This window comes from Arachis hypogaea, chromosome 16 (assembly GCF_003086295.3).
Source record: "Arachis hypogaea cultivar Tifrunner chromosome 16, arahy.Tifrunner.gnm2.J5K5, whole genome shotgun sequence".
NCBI lineage: Eukaryota > Viridiplantae > Streptophyta > Magnoliopsida > Fabales > Fabaceae > Arachis > Arachis hypogaea.
In genome coordinates, this window is record NC_092051.1 from 11,516,020 (window position 1) to 11,541,633 (window position 25,614).

General features: G+C 37.9%; 2 protein-coding genes across 2 annotated transcripts; both read right to left on the minus strand.

Annotated features, from left to right (window-relative positions):
• Positions 1-2,136: 2,136 nt before the first annotated feature.
• On the minus strand, positions 2,137-4,625 carry LOC112756400 (NADH dehydrogenase [ubiquinone] iron-sulfur protein 5-B). The gene is made up of 2 exons (XM_025804992.3): positions 4,316-4,625; positions 2,137-2,414 (listed from the first exon to the last, which is right to left on the minus strand). The coding sequence occupies exons 1-2, from the start codon at positions 4,463-4,465 to the stop codon at positions 2,316-2,318; spliced, it is 249 nt and encodes an 82-aa protein (XP_025660777.1). The 5' UTR covers positions 4,466-4,625; the 3' UTR covers positions 2,137-2,315.
• A 9,430-nt stretch (positions 4,626-14,055) lies between these two features.
• Positions 14,056-17,583, minus strand: LOC140179980 (uncharacterized). The gene is made up of 3 exons (XM_072220355.1): positions 17,294-17,583; positions 14,963-17,176; positions 14,056-14,854 (listed from the first exon to the last, which is right to left on the minus strand). Exons 1-3 carry the CDS (start codon positions 17,581-17,583, stop codon positions 14,056-14,058), a joined length of 3,303 nt encoding a protein of 1,100 aa, XP_072076456.1.
• Positions 17,584-25,614: the final 8,031 nt, after the last annotated feature.

A 25,614-nucleotide genomic window follows, 5' to 3' on the forward strand; every position in this document is an offset into this window, starting at 1 on the left:
TCAATGAAAAAAATTTATATAAAAAATTATAAGATTTATTTTTTTAATACATATGTTATATATTTATTAAAAGAAATTTTTTTAAAATGTATTAGTAACAAAACATTTTTCTTTAATACAATGGAAATTAATTTTTAAAGTTTAATTGATTCCATATCGACCAAAAATTGATAATATAAGAAAGTAAAAATGTAATCATCCTTACTCCTTAGATTATAAAAACACGTGATCGGATTTTTTATTACTTTTACGAAAAATAATATTTTTAAAATTTATTAGGTGTTATTAAGTTGTTTAAAAAAAGAATTTTTTTTTATTTTTTAGGTGTTTGACAAAATTTTAATAGTAAAAATAAAAATTTTAAAAATAAAAAAATATTTTTAAAAGCTATAATTATATATATTTTTTAAATTTATTTATAAAATTAATAATGGATAAAATATTAAATTGGTTTCCTACGTTTGGACGTAATTCTATTTTGGTCCTTAAGGTTTAAATGTCCTATTTGAATCCAAAAAAGTTTTATTTAGTTTTAATGTAGTCTCACCGTGAGGTTAAAGTTAAATAATTAACGGAATGTCCTACATGACAGCAGTACAAGAATAAGGTTGATAATCGGAAGTACAAGTACAAGCTCCAGAGGCGGTCGATAATCTGATTGACCTTGTTCTTATAATGCTAATTATTTAACTTTGACATCACAATAAGACTACATTAAAGCTAAATAAAACTTTCTTTTAGATTCAAATATGACTTTTTAAACCTTAAGGACTAAAATAGGATTACCCTCAAACGTAGGAGACCAATTTAATATTTTTTTTACCCAATAATAAAATATTTTTAACATAATAAAAAAACAAAAAATATTTTTATATTTGTTTTGTCGATTTTTTAGCAAATCGATGGTGGTTCGATTCTAATAGTATAGGAGCGAAATCTACCCCTCTTTTGCGTACCAGTTTTCTAGAAGTGCATCAAAGACCCTCGAATTAGACAGAATTAGAGAAAATGACTGAAGAAACAACAAGTAAATAAAAGGTTTTGAAAATAAGAATGACTGAAATCGAAATGGTTTGCATTGAATTTAAATAAAGCAATAACAATGCGAGAATGTAAATTTGAACAAGGAAATTAACTGTTGTTTGAAAGATAAATTTGCAAGTAAAGTAAAGTTTGCAGAAAATATAAATGAAAAATGAAAACAAGTGGAAGGAACCCTACAGAAATTTGACTCGAAGCAGACTCAGAAAGTCACTAAGAGTGAGATGTGAGTGTGCGTGACTAATTTTTGAAACGAAGTTCCAACCTCGGTATCTTCAAACCTTATAGTATTTATAACCATTTCCGTAACCGATCAATTCGAAGTGACACTCCCGCATGTGCAAAAATGTGGGTAACCTGTTCCCACTCTTTCCCTGATCTGACGATTACAGAATAATCTTCGATTTCCAAAAATCTTCGATCTTCTTTACTCGAGTAACTCCTCGATTTGCTGAACTAATCAAACTCTTACTTAATGTCCCTAAAATACGTCTCCTTCAACACCAACTTCTCTTCCAAAAACTTACTTAATAATTTGAACTTCTCCTTCGAATTCAATAATTTTTTACCAACAGTATTATTTGTATCCAATTATAATTGTTAGATAAAAAATATTTTTACTTACGATATCCAAAACATAAAATTTTTGTTTTTCTAAAAAATCTTTTTAAGAGATCAGTAAAAAAATTTCTTTTTGTAAAAACTCACCTAAATAAACCCTTAATATGAAGTTAAAATAATTTAAATTTTGATATAAATAATCTTGATAAGTTTTAGAATAATTTACATCTTTTTAAATAGTTGATTATTTAAGAAGCATTAGTTAGTTTGTTATTTCAATCATGTTGGTGGCATCCAACTTAATCAAAATACTGTTGTTGGTGATGTTTCTCTTCTCTCTGTTTTTCTTTTTGGTAGAGCCCAGGCAACAAGAAAAAGAAAATGTAAGACTTCATGTAACTGTCTCACTCAACACTTAAAAAGAGCTCAATATCTCGATAAAAGAATTTGATCTTTTAATCCGTTGATTTTCTCCGTTAATGGGATTATAATCCATTTAAGCATTTTGTCCGCAGCTCAAAAGATGCACGCTCATAATTTAATTTGCAGTCCGAAGTCGACCTTTCAATTATTCCACACAAAAACGATGCCCACAATGTTGAAGGGATAAAAAGGAGCGCACACTGAACTTGCAGGAACACCGATCCAAGAAAAAATTACACTGTTTTATCATAATATTTATTCAAAAGCTTAAATTGATAACTGATTGAGTGCTAATGATGTCCTTTAACAGCCTCATCTTCCTTATCTTTCCTAGCAGCAGCTCTTATTTTGCGCTGTTCTTCCTTGTAAATCCTGTTTCTTCGTCGAAACTGCAGGAAACAATAAAAACCAAAATAAGTGATCACACATGTCATAACTCATCACACAAATTTACTTCAGAGTGGCACTGAAAACAAGCCTTGTATCCAACCCAATACACTTATGTTACATTATTTTCACGAATTTAAATCCTCTAAATTTTGAATTTTTACTTTAGAGGGTAAAGTGTGATCTCTCACCCTTGAACAGTTTCTCTCTCATATTTTTTTTTGGTCTCACCTATGAAATAAATGGTGAGAGATCACACTTTACCAACGTAAAATTCAAATTTAGAGGATCCAAATCCGATTTTCACAATGCTGAGGCAAAGTAAATTCACAGCTTTTTCATTTTGTTAAGACTTGGCATTCTCAATTGATATTAATACCTCAACCAAAATGCCAGAAATACATTTTCCACCAAAGTAAGCTTCAAGAGAAAATATTTTAAGGATAAGGTTATAATTACAGTACTGTTATATGCTTAAAATTAGATACTCGATCCTTATTATCATTATTATTTTTTAAAATCCCAAATGAGCTAACAATTTTCAATTTCCACCCATATTTTGGTTCTTCCCAAAAGCACACCTCTTCTGTTCACCACTCCCGATGTATGGGATATTTTATTTTTAAAAAATGAAAGAAGCACTCAAAAGACTAACACTAAAAGTATACATCTAGTTCAAGAGCTACGTTTGAAGCAATTTAACTAGAGACGGAAAACAAGGAATTGACGATAATGGAGCCATGGTACCTGATTATAAGTTTAAAACATTCACAATGATAAGCATGAATGGATTGCTTTAAACAGTTCATGAATGCAAGAGAAGAACAACTTCAAACATCACTCAACGCAATGTCTATATACTATTTCTGTCATTCATAAACCAAGTATATTTGTTTTATGTCAGCAATACTCATCATATGTACCATATGTGAAATTTTCACAAGCTTGGGATTCACGAGGCATACTAGAATGAAAATAAGTCCGATAATCCTTAAGCATCTAATCAAATAGCTAAACAGCACTGTATGATAAATTCAATTAACACAACAAATCTCTGAAATCATCCTATAATCATCAGCATTATACATCCTAGAGTAGTGTGTTGAAGTAAAACTATAAGAGAACTAAATATGATCCTTTAATAATTTTAAGCCATTCAGTTTAGCCTAATAGCTAGCAGAGGATAAGCCATTATCCATTGTTAATGGAATATAAGCAACTTGATATAAGCCATTATCCATTGTTAATGGAGTATAAGCAACTTGATATATATTATGTAAAAGAACTTTACTCTAAAATAAACCTACAGCAAACCCAAGGAAATCCACTGTCCCTGGCCAAATCAAGAATAAAATGGAAGGCAACAAAATGAAGCACGAAAGAAATCAGAGAAGCCGAAGAGATCAGCACAACTCTGCTGTGTCGATATCAACTCAAAGACTGATATGGAATGTATGATTGCTAAAGGGAAAAGACATAATTACAGTTATACCAATATCCCAATACAACATAAATGTGGAAACAGGGCAAAAACACAGGATTTGAAGTGCAATATAGAAATATCATAGTATCGCTTTATTCACCATGTCTAAATGGATTGGAAACTCATGACCATGAGAATTGATAACATTACGAAGAGTAGCATAATTTATCGGGCATGCTCTGATTTTGTGCCCCATAGTACCTGCCTTGGGCGATTTATGAAACCGCTACTTAACAAAATGACCAAAACATGAAGATAACAGATAATATAAAGGCTTAAAGATCTGAAAGCGCAGCACGAATGAAAGTGGAATTGAATAGAGTAATTGGGAATTAGGGTTTTGGAGAATGAAAGAGGAAGGAAGGAAGCAATGAAGAACGAAACAGAAGAACAATAATAATAATAAGAAAGAAAGAAGACCTCTTTGGAGTGATGGAGGCACTCGAGGTAGTCCTCGCGGAGGAGCTCGCAGTCCTTGGGCTCACGGCAGCGAGACATGCATTCGCTGAAGTCAATCCAGAAATCATAGCAACGACCTTTGTTCCCATTGATTCCCCACCCTGACGCCATCCTCACTCAGATCTCTCCTTCACTCTCCTCCTCTGCTTTGCTTTCTTTCTTCTCGCTACTCAACAATGCCTCTGATCTCCTTCACTCTCCTGCTTCAAACCACCATCACCATTACCTCACCCTAAATTACCAAAATGCCACAACCGTTTTCCCCTTCTTCAGTTCTTCTCCCTTTTATCCTCGCCTTATTTATTTATTTATTTATGGGTTAACGAACAAAAATACTCCCAAATTACTTAAATGCTTACAAAAATATACTTAAATTTTATTATCAACAAAAATATTTTTAAATAATTTTAAAATACAATAAAAATATTCATCAGTAAATATATATTTTTAAAATATATTTTGAAGATTGAATTTTAATGTAATTTTTTACAAATATAATTATAAAAATAAGATATTATACTTAAAATTTGGTAATTTTTCGTTAAGTGTATTTTTTTTGTTAACAACTAATAATACTTTTAAAAAATCACAAAACAATATATACTTAATAAAAAATTATCAAATTTTAAAAATAATAATATCTCATTTTTCTAATCATGTTTATAAAAAATCGCATCAAAATTCAATCTCTAATGTATGTTTTGAGAAATATATATTTAATATTAGTTTTTTTCAATGTTCTGAAAACCGGTTCGAACCGGCCGGTCGAACCGGTCGAACCGGGAACCGTTAACAAATACGGTTCGGACAGAAGGCAAAATCGCTAAATTTAAGAACCGAAATTGAACCGCCGAACCGGCCGGGAACCGGTCGGCCGAACCGAACCGTGACCCGGCCGGTTTTTTAAATTTTGTCAAAAACGATGCGTTTTGATCCAGAAACCAACCCTAGCCTTCAGTCTTCGGTCTCCTCACTCTTCAGTTCACTCCCCTGCAGCCCTCCACTCTCGAGCCTCCACCCTGCAGCCCTCCACTCTCGCCTCTCGCACTCAGTGGCCACGTATGCAGTCTCTACCTCGAGCCACCGCCGCCGTCGCAACACCTCCATCGAAGTCACTCACCGTCGCAAGTTCGTGGAGCCAGCTTGGAGATTCGCGCAGCCCTTTCCGTCGAAGTTAGCCGTGGAAATCGCAGCCACCGCCACCACTCCTTGTCGTTGCGCAGTGTCGTCCTGAGTGACCTGAAGCCCTTGCCCCTGTCTCGAGCCCCATTCCTGATTCCTCAGTCTCATACATACTCTCATTATTTCTCCCCAAAACACAACCCTAGCCTCCATCGCGCCCCCGTTGGTCGCACTGTCGCCGCCTGGTTCGTCGTGATCGTTCTTCAATCCTCCTATTTCGTGGTGTTCGAAGGCCCTTCCATTCCCCCAACGCCAATCCTCCTACTGATTAATGATAAATTGATACTGGTTTGTACATGCTTTTATTTTTTTCTGCTGTTAAATTTTGTTAAAGTTTCTTGATTGTACTCATTGCCTAAAGGAATACTTGTATCACATAGCTCACTACTAGTGCCTGCTGTTCGTGTTTATTTTTTTGTTCATAAATTATCAAATTATATTGATTATTGAATGGCTTTTCTCACTACTGCTATGCTGTGTTGTACCCTGGTTTGTGTCTTCTTCGCTGCTGCTGTGCTATGCTTTTTTGGCTCTCTGTTGTTCATTGCTGATTGCCGAGCATTTTTGTGTTTAATTAAGTCAATTAAAACTATGCTTTGGGCTTTATTGTGCTTAGATTGTTAAGTTAGTTAATTCAGCATATGTTCTGCTCTGCTGATGTTGTGTTTTGTGATTTCTTTGCATAGTGATGTGCTGCTGGAAACTGAAGTTGCTGCTGTTTTGTGTGTGTTTGTGGTTGTTTTACTGTTTTGTGATTTAATTATGCTTAAATGGTGACTGTCTTCATGATTTTTTATTTTAGTTATGTAGGATTTTGTGATTTCTTTGCCTAGTGATATGCTGCTGGAGATTGAATTACTGCTGTTAAATTTTTGAAACTTGACAAGTTTGAGGTCTTTGTGGATTCACTGGATTGTAATTTCCCTTTTGTGGATGATAAATTACAAAACTGGTGAACAGGTATATATTATGGAATCAATAAGCAAACTGAAAGCCGGATGATATATATTATTCCATTCCTTAATTTATGACTCCATCCAGAATTAATGGCATGCAGCATTAGTATCAATAACATTGTGATTTATAGTGGATTTTCATGATTGATGATAAGTTTGGATGTTGGAATTTTATGTTTGGTTGTCTTATTTTGTTATTTGACTTTTGAGTTTGTACTTGAATAAGATCATAACATTCTCGTTTATGTAATACTTTAATTTGGATAATATTTTAAGGTTTATATTAGACTATAATTATGTTTTAATGTGTTTATTTATATTTTATTTATTATTTTATTATAAAACGGTTTTTTCGGTTCAACCACGGTTGAATCGGTTGAACCTATGAACCAGTGAACCAGTAACTAGAGCGATTCGATGACCGGTTCGGTTTTCAGAACCTTGGTTTTTTTTGAAAGATTATCTAACATTAAATATGTATTTCTAAAAAAATACATTAGATATTAAATTTTGATACAATTTTTTGCAAGCATTATTTAAAAAAATAAAATATTATTATCCTTAAAATTTGGTAATTTTTCGTTAGGTATATAATTTTTTTGTAATTTTGTTGTTAACAACTAATAATACTTTTAAAAAATCACAAAAAAATATATATACTTAGAAAAAATCACCAAATTTTAAGAATGATAATGTCTCATTTTTTAATTATGCTTGCAAAAAATTACATCAAAATTCAATCTCTAAGACAGTTTTTGAAAATATATATTTACTGTTGGACATTTTTGTCATATTTTTAAATTATTTAAAAACATTTTTATCGATAGTAAAATTCGGATGCATTTTTATCGGCATTTAAATAATTTGAAAGTATTTTTTGTGGTTAACCCTTTATTTATTTATTAAGAGTTTATATTTTGTACTCCCTTTTACTTTTATCGCATGAATAATAAAGATTAAAAATATTTACTTTGTATTTCTTTTATGAAAAGTGCTAAGGATCAGCAAATTTTGTTATTTGTAACTATCAATTAGTCATTATTAATATTTTTAATGGTGTGAAATTTTATTCAATAATATGAAATTACTTACTTTTCTTTTGATAATTAAGTGTTGACCAAATTTTAATAAAAATATTAATTTCCTATACTTTCTCTTCTTGTACTTTATCAATGAAATAAAAAAAAAATCTTAGTAAAAAACTTTATATTAATCCGTCATTGTAAAATGGCTTTACTTTTTTAATGTTATAACTTATAAGTCAATTACTCATAGGGTTATTGTTCTTGTTATGACTATTTATATTATGGGTTTAGTTAATATTAATTTTTAGGGTATATAATACATTTATTATTAATGAAAAGTTTTAAATATTTTTATTTAATAAATATAAAATAAATATATTAAAATTTTAAATTTTTTATATTTTTAATAAAAAAATTAATTTATAAACTTAATATATACTCTTAAGATACAACATAGATAAATTCTTATATTATTTATAAAAAAAATCTTAAATTTCAAATGACGATTTTTTAGTATTTTATTATTATTATTAAAATATTCACTTATATATTACAAAAAATATTTTAGATATAGAAAAAAAAAGTGGTATTTTTGTTAAATATTAGTGTTTGAGATACTTTACAAAAATGTGGAAGTATCAGAAATATTGTTCAACACACAGGTTCTGTGTTAGCTTTTTAGAAAATAAAAGCAGCTTTATCGTATATTCACAAAAGAGATTTGTCACTTGTCGTGTTACCAGGCAACACGCAGGTTGTGTGTTATTTGGGGAATGCTATGGTGCTGAAGAAGAAATTTTTCAGCAAATGCTGAAAGTAGGTGGCGCATTCCAGGAGTTGACGCGTGTGCAGGTTGCTTTGATGATCTCCAACAACTCCTGTAGCATGTTCAATGAGTGATGGAGGTAGACAATAATATAGATGTAGTAATCTTTTGTTAATGATGATTAATTTATTGTTGGGCTTTTTTTGAAGGGTCTAAAATAGATGTTGTATGAAATTTTTGGGAATCCAACAAATGTTGGGTGTTGACATAAAGAAAGATAAAATCCGAAAAAGTAAATAATGATAATAATAATAATAGTAAGAATAGTTATAATTTTTTTTAAAAAAATAAAGTCTGAAATCATAGATTCACTAAATAATAATAATAATAATAATAATAATAATAATAATAATAATAATAATAATAATAATAATAATAAAAATAAAGAAGTTAAATTAAGCCTCATTTATATACAAGAATTCAGGTTTTTAGATTCACTAGTGAGTGAACTTGTTCGATTCGTTATATGAACGATGTTGTTAAAAAGAATTTATGATGGGTTTATATTTATAAAATATGGGGACACACACATATATATATGTTCGGTAGGTCGGTTACCAGACGGTTCGGGTCAGGATCTGGGGTGAAGGAAGGGGGTCGTCTGGTTACGGTCTTCCAGTCCGGGAGATGCGAGGTCCCGAGCACTTCGTGTGAGAAAAAGGGGGGATGCCACCTGCAAAGACACTCCGACGCTCTTGTCAGAATATGTGCAGGCGGAATGAGGGTGGTGTAGGGATGTGACGTACCTTGGGGGAAGAGCCAGTCTTTCCCTTATATACATGTCAGTATTGGGCCCCTCTGGAGGGCAGGCCCATATTCTCAAGGACGCTGTTTCATAGCTGCGGGAGAGCCGTACGGGACGCGTGTCCGGGTCGATTGAGAGGCGCGTAGTCGGGCTGGGTGGAGCTCGGGTCATGTTGACCCGCGGGAATCCAGGGCCGTAACAGTGCCCCCGACGCGCCAGTGATGGTCGTGAGGCGATCGGTGGCGCGTAATGCCCTCGTTCGTGCGTTGTCGCCGAGTCGGCTGACCGTGGGAGAGGCGCGTCTCTTGTGCGCGTGTCTCTTGGTCTGCTGAGGCGTTCGTTCGTCGCTTCGTTCTTCGCGCTGAGCATTAAATGCTCATAATGAGTTTAAAAAAACCCCGCGCGCAAAGACCATTTTGTCCCTGTCTCTTTCCGCGCTCCTTGTGGTGGTTTTTAAACAGTTTCTTTCTCTTTTCCTCTTACCCTTGCTATTTTCACCTTCCTCTCTCCCTGATATCCAAAATTTCCTGTTCGAGCCCTCTCGTGCCTCATTTTTCCTCTCAAGTTCCTGCAACCAATTCAGGTAATTTTTGCTTCCTATTCCCTTGTGTATACGCTATGTTTTACTGCTGCGTAGTTGTTGTTTGCGATTGTTGCATGCTTAGTTTACTTTTGCCGAATGACTTTCCAATGGTGGGGTAGATGAATTAAGGGAGGGGTACCATTCCTGGGTAGGTTTTAGGTGATTTGTGTGATAGGCGTAGCTTTTAACCGTATTCGGCCATGATTTGAGTTTGAAAAGGTGTAGTTTCTGGGTTTCTATGGACTCCCGACCTCATAGTCTAACGGAGTGGTACCCCGCTGTAGGTATGCCTCGCATCGTTTCCCGGTCTTCTGGATCTGGCGCGGCCTACGACTCGTACGCCTGGGTGACTGACGATATAAGGAGCTCGCCCAACCAAATGGATTTGGAGGAGTTGACCGAGTTCCGGCGAGTCGGCTACTTATGTGGGGGGACGGACGAGGAGGCCAACTATGAGACCGTTGTTCCCGCCCCCCACGAGCGTATTTATGAGCTCAACTTCCACTCTCCTTGTGTCCCCGATTGGATTTGATTTTACAAGTCCATGTTCACACAAGTTGGCGTTCGGATACCGTTCTCTGATTTTCAAATGGCGCTGCTGAACCGGATATCCGTCTCCCCCTCTCAACTTCATCCGAACAGCTGGGCCTCGATCCGCTGCTTCGAAATGGTTTGCGAGCACCTAGAGCTGCCGGTGTCAGTGGACGTCTTCCTCTTCTACTTCAGCCTTACCAACCCTTCCAAACAGGGGAAGGCGAGGAAAGGGTTTCTCTCTTTCTGTTCTGCCCAGGGTAGGAGAATTTTTGGCCTTTTTGAGGACTCCTACCATGGTTTTAAAGACAAGTATTTCAAAGTTCGTCCTGTCAAAGGTCGTCACCCCTTCTGGTTGTCGTTGGAGGGGGAGCGCCTTATCCAGACTTATTGGAGTTTTGGGGCGGAGTCGAATCCCTTCATCAAGGTGACGTACAAGAGGTTGGCCAAATAGCTGACGTACTTTTTGCCATTTTTGAAAAGAACCCCGTGAACCCTCATCTTCTTATGGGTGAACGGGAGGCCGCCAGGAGCTATATCCGTGAGTTGTCTTCTTTGTTTGCTTACGTTTGTTTATTGTTATTTTCTTTTCCCGATCTAACGACTAATGTGCCTGTTGTTTGCTGTAGTGGAAATGTCTGCCACCGTGACTGGTCTTGAGAATCTGATGAAGACCTTTTTTGAAGCGAGTGACGACGAGAATGCCGAAGAAAATGATGCCGGTAAGTCGGGGGGTCCTTCTGGGGAGAAGGAGAATCAGGCTGTGCCTTCTCCCCAGGATACCGGCGTGTCGGAGAAACAGACTGCAGGGGTCCAGGCTTCCCCTATTCGTGAGGAGGGGCCCGCTGAAGGGCACGCGTCCTTCACCCCCAAGCCGGATAGCGACGTGGAGCTCATCCATACTCCCAAGAGGCAGAGGATGTCTTCCAGCCCGGAAGGGGCCCTTACTATAATGGAAAGGAACTTTGATGCTACCAAATTTATTGACTCACAGCTGATACCCGGGACGGAGGAGCATTTTCATGGGACCGATTTGTCCGGGCAGGCGAGGTGGATGTACCGGACCTTGCTTCGTGGAGCCGTGATAGCTCGGAAGGCTGAATTCGAGTTATCGGGGATGGAGGCGCTCCGGAGGAAGCTTGAATCCTCTGTTAAAGCGAACAATGACTTCAAGGCCCAAGTTGAACTCCTCCAGGGTCAGCTGTCCGAGATGGGGGAAAGCTTAGTGCTTCTGAGGAGAAAGCGTCATTCGTTGCGGAGAGGTTGAAGGCATCCGATGAGACCGTGGCCCGGCTGCTTGAGCGTGAGATGACCTTGGAGGGTCAGCTGAATGCCGCTCAGGGTCGGGTTGCCGTCTTGGAGAAAGAGCGGGAGCAGGCCGTCTCAGAGGCAAAAACCGCTAAAGTCGAAGCCGCAGAGCTTAAGAAGAAGCTCAAAGTGACCAAGGAGCAAGGGAAGAACGCCATCTCAATGACCGAAGATGCCCTGAAGGCTCAGCTAAAGATCGCAGCTCCTGATTTCGACACATCGTCAATTGGCGTTTTCAAGACTATCCAGGACGGAAAGATTGTTGACATGCCGAGGAAGTGAGATCTTGTAACTTGGGATATTTTGTAACGCATTTGCTGAACAACTTATTGCTCGTTTTTTGTTTTGACTCTTTATAAGTTATACTTATTCAGTCGTTCGGCCGGGTTGCCGTTTACTATATTTGTTGTCGTTATTTCTCTCGGGGGTGGGCTCGCGCCCGTTTTCCCGTTTTATGTTTGTTATGGCTTGGATCGCCGTGGTCGTGTTGTCGTCGTAGTTGGCTCTGGCCATAAGGAAGATGGCCCCCGGGGTGATCAGTCCCGGTCTGCCGTTTTACGGCGCGCTCGTGCGCGGTGCACGTAGGAAAGTGGTAGACAAGTACGAAAATTTTTGACAAGTATGAGTTAATCGTTAGCTAAGCAAATTAATCAATATGGCGAGTATTTGATAAAATAAAAAGGTAGATCATCATGCGAACAAAGCGAGTATTTACTATTTGTTTGGGTTCTCAGGTCGGCGAGTCGTCTGGTCATGAGTAGAACCTTCTTAGGCTACCCGCATTCCATGTTCTGGGTATTTCCTTGCCGTCGAGTCTTTCGAGCTTGTAAGCACCTTTGCCGAGTACCTCCCTTACCCTGTAGGGACCTTTCCAGTTTACCGCCAGCTTGCCTTCCCCTGTGGTCGTCGTTGCGTCGCAGGACGAGGTCCCTTTCCTCGAAATCTCGTTTGAGGACTTTAGCGTTGTAACGCAGGGCTATTCTTTGTTTCAACGCTGTTTCTGATAAGTGAGCCATCTCCCTTGTTTCCTCGACCAGGTCCTTTTCGACCGCTTCGCTCATTCCCGCGAGTAGTAGTCGGGGGCTCGGTTCGCCGATTTCGACGGGTATCACTGCATCGACCCCGTATGTTAGGCGAAAAGGAGTTTCCCCCGTGGCGCTTTGTTCGGTTGTCTGGTAGGACCATAGGACGGAGGCGAGTTCGTCAACCCATGTTCCTTTCTTATTGTCTAGGCGCTTCTTTAGACCAAGAAGGATGACTTTGTTTGCAGCTTCTACCTGCCCGTTTGTTTGGGGATGTTCTACCGAAGAGAACCTCTGTTTTATCCCTAGGCCAGAGAGGAACTCCATGAACTTCTTGTCTGTGAATTGGGTCCCATTATCTGAGATAACGACCTCCGGGATACCGAAACGGGTTATTATCTGCCTCCACATGAACTTCCGGCAGTTGGAGGACGATATCGTAGCCAGCGGTTCAGCCTCCACCCATTTGGTGTAGTAGTCAATGGCGACAATGAGGTATTTGACTTGTCTTGGGCCGATCGGGAAAGGCCCCAGGAGGTCGACTCCCCATTGTGCGAAAGGTCGAGTAGTCGTCAGAGAGCTTAGCTCGGAGGCTGGTGCCTTGTGGAAGTTGGCGTTTTGTTGACACTTTATGCACCTTTTGACAAATTCCCTTGAGTCTTTCATCATTGTTGGCCAATAGTACCCGGCTCGGATGAGCTTCCTTGCTAGGGCTTTGCCCCCGATGTGGTGCCCGCAACACCCCTCATGGACTTCTCTAAGCACGTAGTCCGTTTGGTCGGGGTGCAAGCACTTCAATAGGGGCTGGTTGAGTCCCTTTTTGAATAGTTGTCCCTGTATGATTGCGTATCTGGCCGCCTCCCTTCTTAAAACTTTGGCCGCTTTCTCATCTTCAAGCAACTTGCCGAGTTCCAGGAAGTTAGTGATGGGGTCTAGCCATGAGGGGCTCAACTTCGTCAAGTGGAGGGCGACCGTTGGTTCCTTCACCATGCCTTGGATGAGGGACCGGTTACCCGATCCTGGTTTTGTGCTCGCCAGCTTGGACAGGAGGTCCGCGCGTGTGTTCTTTTCTCTTGGGACGTGTTGGACGATGACTTCCTGGAACTGACTTGTTATTTCTTTAACCTTTTCCAAGTATTTTTGTAGGAGGGGGTCCCGGGCCTGGTAGCTTCCGTTTACCTGCGAGGTGACAACTTGTGAGTCGCTGCATACTTCGACCTTTGTCGCCCCGACTTCCCGAGCTAATATCAGTCCGCCCAAGAGAGCCTCATATTCTGCTTGGTTGTTCGATACTGGGAACTCGAACTTAGTCGATTGCTCATAGATGACTCCTGTTGGGCTTTCTAGGATTACCCTGCTCCCCCAGACGTTTGGTTGGAGGCCCCGTCGACGTAGAGCCTCCATCGTGTGCCTGTTTCCTCTGGGGGGTCTCCCGTCACCTCAACCAGAAAGTCTGCCATTGCCTGGGCTTTGATTGCGTGTCGGGGTTCATACTGTAGGTCATATTGGGAGAGCTCGATGGCCTAGGTCATCATCCTACCAGCCAAGTCAGGTTTTTGTAGTACTTGGCGAATCGCCTGATCCGTCCTCACGACTATACGATGGCTCTGGAAGTATTGTCTTAACCTTCGGGAGGAGATTAGGAGTGCCAGCGCCAGCTTTTCCAGCTTGCTGTACCTCAGCTCTGGTCCTTGGAAAACCCTGCTCACGAAGTAAACGGGTTGTTGGGTCTTCCCCTCTTCTCTAACGAGCACTGCGGCAAGCGCTTCCTCGGTTACTGATAGGTAGAGATAGAGCGGTTCTCCGGCCCGGGGTTTCCCGAGAACTGGTGGTGCCGCTAAGATCTCCTTGAAGTGGTTGAATGCCTCTTCGCACGCTGGGGTCCATTCGAACGTCATTCCCTTTCTCATTAGGTTGAAGAAAGGTAGGGCTCTTGCTGCCGACGCTCCGAGGAATCGGGATAAAGCCGTTAGCCTCCCGGCAAGTCGTTGGACGTCCTTAATACAACCCGGGCTCTTCATCTGGATAACTGCTTGGCACTTCTCGGGGTTGGCTTCCACTCCTCTTTGAGTGATCATGAATCCCAGGAACTTTCCGGCCTCCATGGCAAACGCGCACTTGAGCGGATTAAGCCTCATGCCGTGCTGCCTTAGTGACGAAAAAACGCCATCAAGGTCGCTCAGGAGGTCGTCGGGTCGCGCGGTCTTCGCGAGTATGTCATCCACGTAGACTTCTACTGTTTTGCCTATGAGTTCACTGAATATCTTGTTCATCAGCCTTTGGTACGTGGCCCCCTCATTTTTCAAACCGAAAGGCATTACCCTGTAACAATAGATTCCCCCTGGCGTTATAAACGCCGTTTTCAACTCGTCGGGTCGGTGCATCGGTATCTGATTGTATCCTGAGTAGGCGTCCATGAAGCTCAGATACCGGTACCCCGCCGCTGCGTCGACGAGTGCGTCAATGTTAGGCAGGGGGTAGCAATCCTTGGGGCACGCCTTGTTGAGGTCAGAGTAGTCTACGCACATTCTCCATCTCCCATTGTGTTTTTTAACCAGGACCATGTTCGACAACCAAGTCGAGTAGTCCAGTTCCCGGATGAACCCTGCTTCGAGGAGGCTGGCCGTCTGCCTGGCTACCTCTTCTGCCCTTTCCTGCGACATCTTTCTCCTCCTCTGGGCCACTGGCTTGGTTCCCGCTTTGACGGCCAGATGATGCGATACAAGCCGGGGATCTATCCCGGGCATATCGGCAGGCGTCCAGGCAAAGAGGTCGGCATTAGCCCTGATCATTTCCATCAAAGGCTCCTTCATCTCATGGGGGAGGTTTCTGTTTATGAATGTGAATTTATCGTCCTCCTCGCCGACCCTGAACTTTTCCAAGTCTCCTTCTGGCTCTGGTCTGGGTTTGTCGTCTATCCTGGCGTCCAGGTCGGCAAGGAAGACCCCAGATGCTTCTTTGGACTTTTTCCTGAGAGAAAGGCTGGCGTGGTCGCAAGCGACCGCCGTTTCCAAGTCGCCTTTGATGGATCCTACGGATCCGTCATCAGTGATGAACTTCATCACCAGTAGCTTTGTACTAATAGCCGCCCCCAGGTCATTGATGGTTTTTCTTCCCAGGATGATGTTATTAGACGTGGAATCTCGTAATATTACAAAGTCTGCCATGACTGTTCGTCGCTTCTGCCCCTGTCCCACGGAGGTCGGGAGTGAGATGATTCCATCCGGCTTGATGAAATGGTCCCCTAACCCTACCACACTGTGCTGGTGGGTCGTCAGGTCGGCGTCTCTTAGTCTCAGGACATCGAAAACGTTTCGAAACATGATGTTTGAGTCTGTCCCCATATCTACCAGGATTCGCTTGACGAGGCCCGTTCCGACCCTGGCCGTGATGACCATGGGCGGACTTTCTGGCGCCTCGTCAAACCATTGGTCCTCTGGTCCGAAGGAGATGGGTGGGAACCCCCGGGAACCCCTAACAGACGAGGTGGAGATCGCTAGGACCTTGGCGTCTTTTTTCCATGCCGACCTTGACCTTGGGGCGGTGTTCCTAGCCGTCACCACGTTTACCACCGTGAGGTCGTGGTCGTCACCCTCTGGTTCCTGTCGTCGCCTTATTGACCGGGATCTGTTTTCGCTATCGTGGTCCCGGCTGCGTCTCCTTGGCTCCCTTATAAGGTGGGAGAAATCGGCGAGTTTCCCATCCCTGATAGCTTGTTCCAGGGCGTCTTTTAGGTCGAAGCAGTCTTGGGTCTTGTGCCCATAACCCTTGTGATACTCGCAGTAGAGGTTCTTATTTCCTCCCGTCCTGTCCTTCAGAGGTCGGGGCTTTGACAGTATCCCCTTTTCCGCTATCTGTTGGTAAACTTCGGTGATTGATGCCGTGAGGGGGGTATAGTTGGTGAACTTCCCAACTCGGGGGAACGGTTTGGGTGCTTTACTCGGACCGCCATCCCTGGCGTGTTCCTTTGGTTTTTCTCTGCCTTCATAGTGCCGGCCTTGGTTGTAAGCGGGCTGCCGTTTGTTGGCAGCCATGACCCGGCTGACTTCTTCGTCATTGATGTACTCTTTGGCCACGCACTGGATCTCTTGCATTGTCCAAACGGACTTTGTGGTGAGGTGCTTCCTGAAGTCCTCATTCGAGAGCCCGTTCGTCAAGCACAGACTTGCCACGGAGTCCGTCAGACCGTCGATTTTCAAGCACTCGTCATTGAAACGGTCCAGGTACTTCCTGGTCGACTTCCCGGGTCTTTGTGTCACTCCTAGCAAATTGATTGGATGTTTGGCTTTGACAATCCTGGTCGTGAATTGAGCCAAGAAGGCGTGGCTGATGTCGGAGAATTGGGTCACCGAGCCCTGCGGGAGGTTGTTGAACCACCGTATCGCTGGGCCCGCCAAGGTGACCGGGAAGGCTCGACATCTGACCTCGTCTCCCACCCCTTCTAGGTTCATCCTGGCCTCGAAAGCCGTCAAGTGTTCCAGGGGATCTTGTGTTCCATCGTACTTCATGTCCGTTAGCTTGTCAAAATGTTTCGGCAGCCGGACCTCGAGTACGGAACGGTGGAAGGGGGTCGCTCCTATTATGACGGGTACCCGGGTAGTTCTTCTCAGTTCATCGCTCTCCCGACGGGCGTCCTCTTCGCCCCTGTTCGACGCACAACGCCGCTCGTGTTGGGTGTAGATAATGGGGTCCCGACTTTTTCTTCTGGCCCGCCTCCGCCCTCCCGTGCTCTCCGATTCGTATTAGGGGCTGTGTGTGCGCCTCGAGCGGCTCCTTGAACGGGAGCGAGTGGGGCTCTGCTTCGGGGTGCGCTGGTCGTGTTCTCTTTCTGCTAGCCTGCGTTCCAAGTCTTGCATCCTATGGCATAGCTCTTGCATTATCTTTGCGTGGTTGTCGCCAGTCCCTCCGAAGGGGCGTCTTTCGTGAGTTTGCGTCGTGTCCCTTGGAGGCGACCTCTGTTGTTGTCGAGTTTCCATCGGAACGACGCCTCCTCCAGGCACAGGGGGCGCGGCCTCGCAGCCTGTCCCAGTTTGGACTAGCACGAAGTCCATGGACGTTCCCCACAGACGGCGCCAATGTTCGGTAGGTCGGTTACCGGACGGTTCGGGTCAAGATCTGGGGTGAAGGAAGGGGGTCGTCTGGTCACGGTCTTCCAGTCCGGGAGATGCGAGGTCCCGAGCACTTCGTGTGAGAAAAAGGGGGGATGCCACCTGCAAAGACACTCCGACGCTCTTGTCAGAATATGTGCAGGCGGAATGAGGGTGGTGTAGGGATGTGATGTACCTTGGGGGAAGAGCCAGTCTTCCCCTTATATACATGTCAGTATTGGGCCCCTCTGGAGGGCAGGCCCATATTCTCAAGGACGCTGTCTCATAGCTACGGGAGAGCCATACGGGATGCGTGTCCGGGTCGGTTGAGAGGCGCGTAGTCGGGCCGGGTGGAGCTCGGGTCGGGTTGACCCGCGGGAATCCAGGGCCGTAATAATATATATATATATATATATATATATAAAATATAAAATATTTTTTGAATAAATCATAATAATATTTTGATATTAAAACATAAATTTATTTTTTAATTGATTGTAGTGTCTTATTTTAATTATAGAGAGAATTTAAAGTATTTTTTATTTTAGTGAATAATAATATATACTATTTCTAAATTTATTTCAAAAATACATGTTGCAAATATAAAATTGGACACATTGATACGTAATAATATTTAGGTGTGTCTAAGTATATCTAAAAAAAATTATTATTTTTTATTAAGACACAGTTGAACACATATTACCACGTATATTTCAATTTTTTAAATTTAAACTTCTTATTTCTTAAAGTAGTCCGTTTGTTTAACTTGATTAATTAAAATTACTTATTTTAATATGTTTCTGCAACCTTAATTTTTTAATACTTTTAAAATTAAAAAATATAAAACTTAAAATTATTTGTTTTCAAATATTTAATGATTTTACTAAGGGTAAAGTATATTTCTTGTTCCTGAAATTTGACAAAAATTTCAAAAATACCCCTACATTTTATTTTATTTCAATTTTGTCCCAAGAGTTTTCGTTTTGTATCAAATATATACCCTCCATAGCTAAATCTTCAAAAAGTTTAAGACCAATCTAACAATAATGTATGAAAATTATACTTGGTTTGCTTGTGTTAAAGATTGTTCTTATGAAATTGTTGTTGAATTGGTCTTTAATTTTTTAAAAATTAGCTGTCAGGAGTATATTTGATGTAAATCGAAAATTTTTAGGACAAAATTGAAACAGAATAAAACTTAAGGATATATCCGCAATTGAACCTTCTCTTTTTAATCATATTTCTATGTAAAAAATTCAATAAAAATATTTCTTTCACACTTTTAAACTTATTTATTTCTAAAATTTTTGTAAACCAACTTTTCCTAAATAAAAAAAATAAAAGAATACAAATTAAAATAATACAAAAATAAAAACATTTCCTAACCAACTTTTTTATTTTTTTTATGGACATCTTTATTTTTCGGACATCTTTAATTAAAAAATAATTAAAAAATACTTATTTTTTAATTTAAAAGATTAGTTTATCCAAATTAAATAAAATTGTTGACTTAAATTACATCTATTAATAAAAAGCACAGTAGCATTGGCCTTTGAAAAATTATTGAAAAATTATTTAAATAGATATCATTTAAGTCAACAATTTTATTTAATTTGAATAAACTAATCTTTTAAATTAAAAAATAAGCATTTTTTAATTATTTTTTAATTAAAGATGTCCAAAAAATAAAAATGTCCACAAAAAAATAAAGAAGAAAGCACCTTCTATAAAAAAAAAATAATAATAATAAAAGAAGAAAGTACATTTTGAGCTATACACCTATTCTAATGGAGAAAGTTTTTTTTTAGATTTTCAACTCTTCTTAATTTTAGACAAAAAATTTGACAACTAAAATAATGACGGCTTAAGTGTCTAGTAAAAAATACTTCATTAATTCATTTAAAAAAAATATAGTATTATATATTCAGTAAAAAATATACCAATGAATAAATAAATAAATAAATAATATATAAATATAATACGATGATATTATATAATTAAGTCATTTTAATTAGTAACTAAGTTCAATTAAATTATTTTAATAACTTATGAGAGACACACAAAAAATAATAATTAAATTTAATTATAAAAATAATTTATTCACGTTTTATATATATATATATATATATTAAGAAATGACACAGTATATATAACATTGATTATTTAGTCGGTATCAGGAATATTAAAAAAATTTTATCTGATGAAATTCTTTTATTTAAGAATAACAATAATTAAAAGAACTTTTATTCTATGTATTTTAATATTAAAAATAAATTTTCGAAGATTTTTAATGATCTTTCTTTTATAAGTGAACCAAAATTCTTTAAATTTTGAATCCGAAATCCTAAACATTCAATCGAAATCAATAAAATTTTAACTTTAAATCTCAAATTCTTAACCTTTTAACCTAAAACCCAAATCTTAATACCATAAATGATAAATTTGTTCTACATTTACGTATTCGATTCGCGAATCTGCAGATCTACACAATAATAATTAAAAAATAAATAAATATATGTATATTTGGTATTACATTTACTTGTTTATATGTTTTAGTTAGTAATTATTATTCGTATATTGTATTATTTTATTTTTGTTATTTAGAAAAAGTTGGTTTACAAAAATTTTAGGAATAAATAAGTTTAAAAGTGTGAAAGAAATGTTTTTATTGAATTTTTTATATAAAAATATGATTAAAAAGAGAATGTTCAATTGCGGATATATCCTTAAGTTTTATTCTGTTTCAATTTTCTCCTAAAAATTTTCGATTTGCATCAAATATACCCCTGACAGCTAATTTTTTTAAAAATTTAAAACCAATTCAACAACAATTTCATAAGAACAACCTTTAACACAAGCAAATCAAGCATAATTTTCATACATTATTGTTAGATTAGTCTTAAACTTTTTGAAGATTTAGCTATCGAGGGTATATATTTGATGCAAAACGAAAACTCTTGGGACAAAATTAAAATAAAATAAAATGTAGGGGTATTTTTGAAATTTTTGTCAAACTTCAGGAACAAGAAATATACTTTACCCTTAGTAAAATCATTAAATATTTGAAAACAAATAAATTTAAGTTTTATATTTTTTAATTTTAAAAGTATTAAAAAATTAAGGTTCTAGAAACATATTAAAATAAGTAATTTTAATTAATCAAGTTAAACAAACGGACTACTTTAAGAAATAAGAAGTTTAAATTTAAAAAATTGAAATATACATGGTAATATGTGTTCAACTGTGTCTTAATAAAAAATAATAATTTTTTTTCTAGACACACCTAAATATTATTATGTAACAATGTGTCTAATTTTATTTTATAACATGTATTTTTGAAATAAATTTAGAAATAGTATATATTATTATTCACTAAAATAAAAAATACTTTAAATATTCTCTATAATTAAAATAAGACACTAAAATCAATTAAAAAATAAATTTAAGCTTTAATATCAAAATATTATTATAATTTATTCACAAAATACTTTATCTTTTATATATATATGTGTCCCCATATTTTATAAAATTTTAAAATTTATGTATTGAAATGTTTCGTATCATGTCGTATGAGTCCATCATAAATTCCCTTTAACATCATCGTTCATATAACGAATCGAACAAGTTTACTCAGTAGTGAATCTAAACTTGAATTCTTGTCTACAAATGAGGCTTAATTTAACTTCTTCTTCTTCATTATTATCATTATTATCATTATTATTATTATTATTATTATTATTTAGTGAATCTATGATTTCAGACTTTACTTTTTTTTAAAAAAAAAATTATAACTATTCTTACCATTATTATTATTATTATTATTATTATTATTATTATTATTATTATTATTATTATTATTATTATTATTATTATTATTATTATTATTATTATTATTTATTTTTTTCAGATTTTATCTTTCTTTATGTCAACACCCAACATTTGTTGGACTCCCAAAAATGTCATACCACATATTTTTTTGGACTCCTCAAAAACGCCCAACAACAAATTAATCATCATTAATAAAACATTACTACATCTATATTATTGTCTACCTCCATCACTCACTGAACACGCTGCAGGAGTTGTTGGAGATCATCAAAGCAACCTGCACACGCGTCAACTCCTGGAATGCGCCACCTACTTTCAGCATTTGCTAAAAAATTTCTTTTTCAGCACCATAGCATTCCCCGTGTTACTTTAGTAGAGATTTCGCACAAATTTTTTAGACAACTTTATCAGAAATTTCTAACAAAGATTTGCCACGTAGCAACTGCATACCAACACGCAAGGTATATGATTCCTTTTGCAGAAATTCTTCGCATGTTCCCAAGGTGCATTGATCCGTGGCTCCAAACACGCCAAGGCCACGTGTCTTCGTCCAAGCAGCACGGAACACGCTTGTTGACCGGTGTCTCCATGCAAGAGACAGGCCGTGCTCCGAAAACAGGTGAGGATTGTGAGGGTTGGTGCTGTGGGTGTAAAAAAATCGAGGGGTGGGGGCTTGGGGCTTTATGTTCATTTCATCTAGTAGCCCTATAGTTGAGAGGGAAAGCTTAGATTATACATGATTAAAATGCATGGCTCATGTTCATTTGATTTCATTCATTGGGTTGAGAGTGATAAGTTAGTTTTAGGGTTGAGAGTGAGATTAGAACATCTAAAATAGTACGTGATTATACGTCTTCAAAAGATTATGTTATCAATTATTTGAGACATCCTAATTATATAAATTTATTATTTTTTATTAATTTATTAGTATTTACTTAATTAACATTAGTTTAGTAGTTTGTTATTATTTATTTGGATAATATTAATCTAAATGTACTATTAAATGTTAATATAAATAAATAATATAATTAATAATAATTTTTTTAAATTAATCTTATGCTGATTTTTTTATTCTTGTGTTGTTAGTATGTATATATTATTCTTTTTATCATTTATTAGAATATAATATTTTATATTTTTAATAATTATTATAATTAATGAATAATATACATATTATATTTTTGTTAATTTTAAATTAATAAATAAGACACATATTTTTTTGTATAGGTGGGTCCCATTAATTTGAACTAACGGCTTGCAATATTTGAAAGCTCTTATACATGGACTAAAACTCCAAAATATTCGATGAAGTATTCTAACATCGTCCACCTCTTGACTTCCGATATACAGGGGTCGTATTTCTCTTTGGACTTGTGAACCAGGCATCTTTTGAACCATTGCCAAGAACCACAATGGCAAAACTTGGTAAGATCCTTCCCATCCACCGAAAACCTTGGCTATCGACTTTTACTTTGCCAACCAAGCCTTTTGGTAACTAATGGTGTAGTTGAATCTTGTCTGAACTACTACAATTATAGATTTGACCTTTATGGATGGGTCGAATTCAACCAATGGCTTAATAGCCTCAGCAATCGTGTCTGAGTCTAACTTGGAGTGATCCTGTAAGATTGTTTCCATGGAACACATGTGCCTCCCGTTGTATCTCCGAATCTTCCAACAAGCTTTCTTTTGTATCAAGCCAGTCGCACCCACGTCCATAAGTCTTGCACTTTGTATAGAACGTCTGTGGCTCAAATTCATAAACAATGTAATCGACTCCTCTGGAGATAGCGTAACTCTGAATTGCCGCAATGACTGATTTTCTTGAATTGTATTCCATTTCGATTCTAAACTCCCCATCCTTAGGATTATCAATACCTATAAGAAAACAAATTTGTCACTCATCGATCCGTTAAAACAAAATCAAGTAAACATACTGACGAACCGAATTTCTGCTAGTAAAGAATTTCACAAATAAATCCACACGTTGCAAGTATAGTTTCTAAACTAACAGAAAATTCTTTCGTACAAACGTTTTGGTTGTCACAAGTAACAAAACCCAATAAAATTTATAACCGAAGTATTTAAACCTCGTGTCGTCTCTCAAGGAATTGCAGGGAAGTATGATTTATTATTGGTTATGGAAAAATGTATATTTTTTGGTTTTTGAAATAGGGAACAAGAAAATAAATTAATACTAAATTAAATTAATCATCATAAAAACCATTGCAAAGTATAAGAACTGGAAATTCCATCCTAGTTATCCTTATCAGGTGTGATGAGAGTTGTTTATTGCTCCCACTTAGTTAACCCTTACTAAATAAAGGAAAGGCAAGTGGACTAATCAATTTGATTCCTCAAGTCTTAATCAACTCCTATGGAAAGACTAGCTTTAGAGGGATCCAAATCAATCAGCAAATTCCAATTTTCAATCAACAGCTGAGTTTGATAACTCAAGTGTCACCAATTACTCAACCAAAGCAAAGAGAGAGAAATCTAAATTAAATTAAAGGCATCAATAACATGACTTTGAAGAAAGCAATCTTAAATCTGAAATACCTCAATTTATATTAATTGGAAAATCAAATTAAACATAGGAATTTATAAACCAATTTGGGAAAATAAACAAACCAAAGTAATAGAATAAATAAAAGTAGAAGAGAACATAAATTAAAGGAATATTGAACCTGGAATTGAAGAGAAACAATCCTAAAACTAAGAGAAATTCTAAATCCTAAAACCTAGAGAGAGGAGAGAGCCTCCCTCTCTAAAAACTACATCTCAAACCTAAAATTGTCTGTATTGAATGAATGATTGATGGATGAATTGATTCCCTCATTCTCCAGCCTCTATTATGTGTTTCTGGGCTTGGATTTGGGCCGAAAAAGGGTCCAGAAATCGCTGGGGGCAAATTCTGCAACTTTCTGCACATGGCGTCTGTCACGTATACGCGTAGGTCACGCGTGCGCGTCAATTGGAAGTTTTACTTGTCACGCGTACGCGTCAGTCACGCATACGCATCGTTCGTGCTCTGCGCTAGGCACGCGTCCGCATCGTCCATGCGCGCGCGTCGCTGCCATTTCCTTCAAAACTTCATTTTGCGCGTTCCTTCCACTTTTGCATGTTTCCTTTCTGTCCTCTAAGTCATTCTTGCCCTATAAAGCCTGAAAATACTTAACACACAGATTACAGCGTCAAATGGTAGTAAAGGATAATTAAAATTAACATTTTTAAGGCCTAGGAAACATGTTTTTACATATATCACAGAATAAGGAAGGAATTGTAAAACCATGCAACTTATATGAATAAGTGGGTGAAGAGTTGATAAAAACCACTCAATTGAGCACAAGATAAATCATAAAATAGTAGTTTATCACATACTATCCACTGCTCACGTACCTATGTTTGCAATTTTGCATATTCGAGAAACTCCGGTGCATGCATGGTGTCAAGATCCAAGCTATGCATAAAAGGTGGAACGTCTATCGGTTGACTAACTGCGGCTGGAACCACTAAAGTTTTTGCCACTGCCTCACCTCCCTATCGTCGTCCTCGTCCTCATCATCAGCTTCGTACGTAGCTTCGAACTCCCCATCGCTATCATTATTCATTCTCAAGTACGCTTCAACTGTATCATCTTGCACATCTGTGTCATGTTGAACCTCATCCGCAACTATATGCTCAAACTCAACATATAACTCAATCCTCGGGTGTTGCACCTGGGTTTGCTGGTGAATATGAAATATCCGCTGAATACTTGTTTCATCGACGATTGGCGTAACCTCAAATTGTATCAGGCCGCCTGATAAACCCATATTTCATGAGTTCTTTTGTGCTTAATTAGAATGATTTATTCAACTCTTCACCTACTTATTCACATTAATTGCATGGTTTTACCTTCCCTTCCTTATTATGTCATATTGTGAAAAACATGTTTCCTAAGCTTTAAAATTAACTAATTTAATTACATTTATTTCCATTCGATGCCGTGATTAGTGTGTTGAGTAGTTTCAGATTTTCTAAGGCAGAATGACTTAAAAGATGAAAAAGGAAACATACTAAAATGGAAGGAGGAAGCAAAATGGAGCTTTAAGGAAATTGGTATCCACGCGATCGTATGGATGACGCGATCGCGTGCCAAGCACGAATCAGCAGCGACGCGGCCGC